Source organism: Pteropus alecto, unplaced genomic scaffold, assembly GCF_000325575.1.
Source record: "Pteropus alecto unplaced genomic scaffold, ASM32557v1 scaffold13, whole genome shotgun sequence".
Taxonomy (NCBI): domain Eukaryota; kingdom Metazoa; phylum Chordata; class Mammalia; order Chiroptera; family Pteropodidae; genus Pteropus; species Pteropus alecto.
This window is the reverse complement of record NW_006434373.1, coordinates 10,425,148-10,428,043: the sequence shown is the minus strand read 5'-3', so window position 1 is coordinate 10,428,043 and position 2,896 is coordinate 10,425,148. Positions and strand designations below refer to the sequence as shown.

Genomic DNA, 2,896 nt, shown 5'->3' with positions numbered 1-2,896 from the left:
GGCGGCGGCAGCTCTGGCGGGGGCAGCGGGACAGCTGGGGGCCACAGCGGCCTCTCCTCCAACTTCAATGAATGGTACGTGTGAGGGCCCTGGGCCTCTCTCCCTCTCCCAGTCCCCACCTTGGCGCAGCTGCCCTCCCGCGCCATTGATTCCCTTTGATTGTGTTATTAAAATTATGAACCTGATTTTTATGATGATGAAAATGATTTTACCAGCAGAAGGATTTTTTAAAGTGTTTTTTTTTTTTTTTTAATGGCCTAGGCATGAAAAGAAAAAATATCCCTTCCGGAGTCTCTGAAGCTGAAAATATTAAATAAATAAATAAGTAAATAACCATAAAAATATTGAACCAAACCCCCATTGCCTTTCCCCATGCCCGCTTTCTTTTTCACCCCATTCCCAGTCGTCTAACTGTGTACATAGCAGACTTCTTCCTTCTCGGAGGTGATTTTAACGGCTTCTTGGTGTATAGAAGTTTGTCTATTTCTAACTCCAGATTGCGTTCCTCCCTGCCTTCCCTTCCTTTTTCAAGTGATGAACTTTTTTTCCCCTTCATTTTAGTTTACCCAGTTTCTTTTTAATGTGGAAGAAAATCGTTTATTTTGTATCGTGGTATTGAATATTGTGTTCCTTTCCATGAGGCAACTTGATTGTAAACTTCATGCAACTATAGACTGGAAAAAAACGAGCCGTGCCAAAGTCTCCCTTCTGTTTCTTCAACACACTGATCCACAGCACACATACACACCACTACCACCAATGCTTGTGAATGTATTTTTCTGTTAGCTGGGTTTACATGTGATGTTTTAGTGCTTTTGCAAGTTCAATTTGTTAGTTCCTGTATGAAAGATTGGGGGGGAGGGGAATAAACGTTGTGCCGTTAGATTTTTCCGTAATAACACCCTTCTGTAAATACCCGTTACCATATTTATCCATTTGTAATTAAATTATGGTATTAACTTGCTACAGAGGAAACAATATTTATAAAGAATGTTTCTTAACTATAAATATGTACAATTGTGGGCATAAACTGTTTCAGATTTTTTATTTGAAGGTTTTAAGTGGTTTGATCATTTCTTGTGATATGTTTTGAAAGTAATGCATACAGAAATATAATAAAATGTGTTGAAACTGCATGAACATACTAATTTTTCTAGCAAAGTTATTAAGTAAAATGGGAAGGTGGCAGCTGAGGGTCGACACGGATATATATAGTTCAGCTTCTTGAATGAATGTGAGGCACCACCTCATTCTGGGGAGGAAGGTACATGCATGCAAAGAAATGGGGCCAAACTGCCCCTTTGGCAGAAAGTCTCAAAATTCTTTTCGCTGTCCTTTGTTTTGTCGCTGAGAGTGAATTAAATTTTTGGAAAGCCCCTGTGAGGAATGGCGGCAGGAACGTTCAGAGTTTCTAATGGCTCCATTATCTGAGGGAATGCCATTCTTTCAGCTATTTGGACTGGATTTAAGAGCACTAAATATTTCCTTATTCTTTGTTTTCCCTCATCCCTGCCCCCTTTCCTCTCCCTCCCTCTGAAAAGCTGAGGTACAGTTATTTTTAATTGCATGTTTAAAACTGAGCTGAGTGCTTTGTTTTTGAACTTGGCCCAACGATTAAAGTTTAAGGGACTATTTCTACCGAAAGTTTTTTTCTTGAATTTTTTAACAGCTTACTCAAGAAATGTTGCTTATCTGCAAGCTGCTGCACACCAAAAAGCAGAATGTTCACGAGAAGGTGATAAATAGACTACCTTTTCATTTAGGAAAGCCGCAAACCATTGCCCCCAAATGAAAGGGAACCTCATCAAGAATTCAGTGAGATAGAATAAAAAGACTAAAATAGCAAGGTGGAAGTGAGGCAAAGAACCAACCAGCAGCTTTCTGTAAGGTTTGCAGCCTCACTCCCCTCCCCCACAAGAGTTTATCGAATTTTCAAATAAGGTTTTCCAAGGAAAAAGGTAGAAATAATTTTAATCAAAGTATAGAAAGGAGGAAAATTCTTTTTTAAGTCCCTGAGCCATCGAGATATCTCCTTGAGTATCCCTATAGCTTCCAGAGGCCCTGGCCGCCCCAGTGGTGAAAAGATTTAGGCGGCTTCAGCAACACCTCCATAAGATTGCTAAGCTCATGCAGGGCTCTGGGAGGAGATGGAGAGCACGGGTGGCTGCCACGGAAATCACTGCTTCTCCTTCTCTTTGGTCCTCCACTGATCCGCAGGGACAGGCCAGAGGGCAGTTTGGTAAGAGAAAGGCAACCCTGACCTCTCAGAGGCCACTACACTAATTCAGTGGGGAGGGAAAGACTTCAGCCCTGGGGGCTGTGTGTGTGTGTGTGTGTGTGTGTGTGTGTGTGTGAGAGAGAGAGAGAGAGAGTGTGTGTCCTAGAGGTTGACAGAGACTGGGCTAGCCCTCCCTAGTGGCCCTGCGAACTGCCCAAGGCCAACTCCTGAAGCAATCAACCTCCTATTAAAATCAAATTTATAACCCCTAATAATATTAAGGAAAATTATTAAAATAATTGGCATATGTTACTGATCCTTGAGAGATTTCATTGAACACATTATAAGCTGTGAGGAAAATCCTTTAGGGTTTTCTAACACCCCCCCATCCTTGGGAAGGGGGCAAAGGAATCAGACTAAAAATTTGTCATAACTTGCGTGAAATGAGATGGTATGTGTTTTAAACTTTGTGTGTATTTGTATAAATGACTGGCTTTGAGACACCGCTCAAACCCAAGAAGGATGGAATGGGGGCGGGGAGGTTTTGGTATCATATAAGCTCAAAGCCTTAGGGCTTTTCTTCTCATTTGGGGTAAGAAGAAAAATAACAAGAAGGGAATGAGCTCACAGCCTAGGCCAGATCGCTTTACAGACAGATCTGAATGTAAGACAGCTATC

At 41.6% G+C, this 2,896-nt stretch overlaps 1 protein-coding gene across 1 annotated transcript in view; it reads left to right on the top strand.

Annotated features, from left to right (window-relative positions):
- The window catches only part of ZIC2 (Zic family member 2), a 3,695-nt gene extending 3,611 nt beyond the window's left edge, over window positions 1–84 (top strand). Inside the window, exon 4 of the mRNA XM_006909387.1 lies at window positions 39–84. Coding sequence (XP_006909449.1) covers window positions 39–84 — 46 coding nt within the window. The remainder of the gene's footprint in view (window positions 1–38) is intronic.
- Window positions 85–2,896: the final 2,812 nt, after the last annotated feature.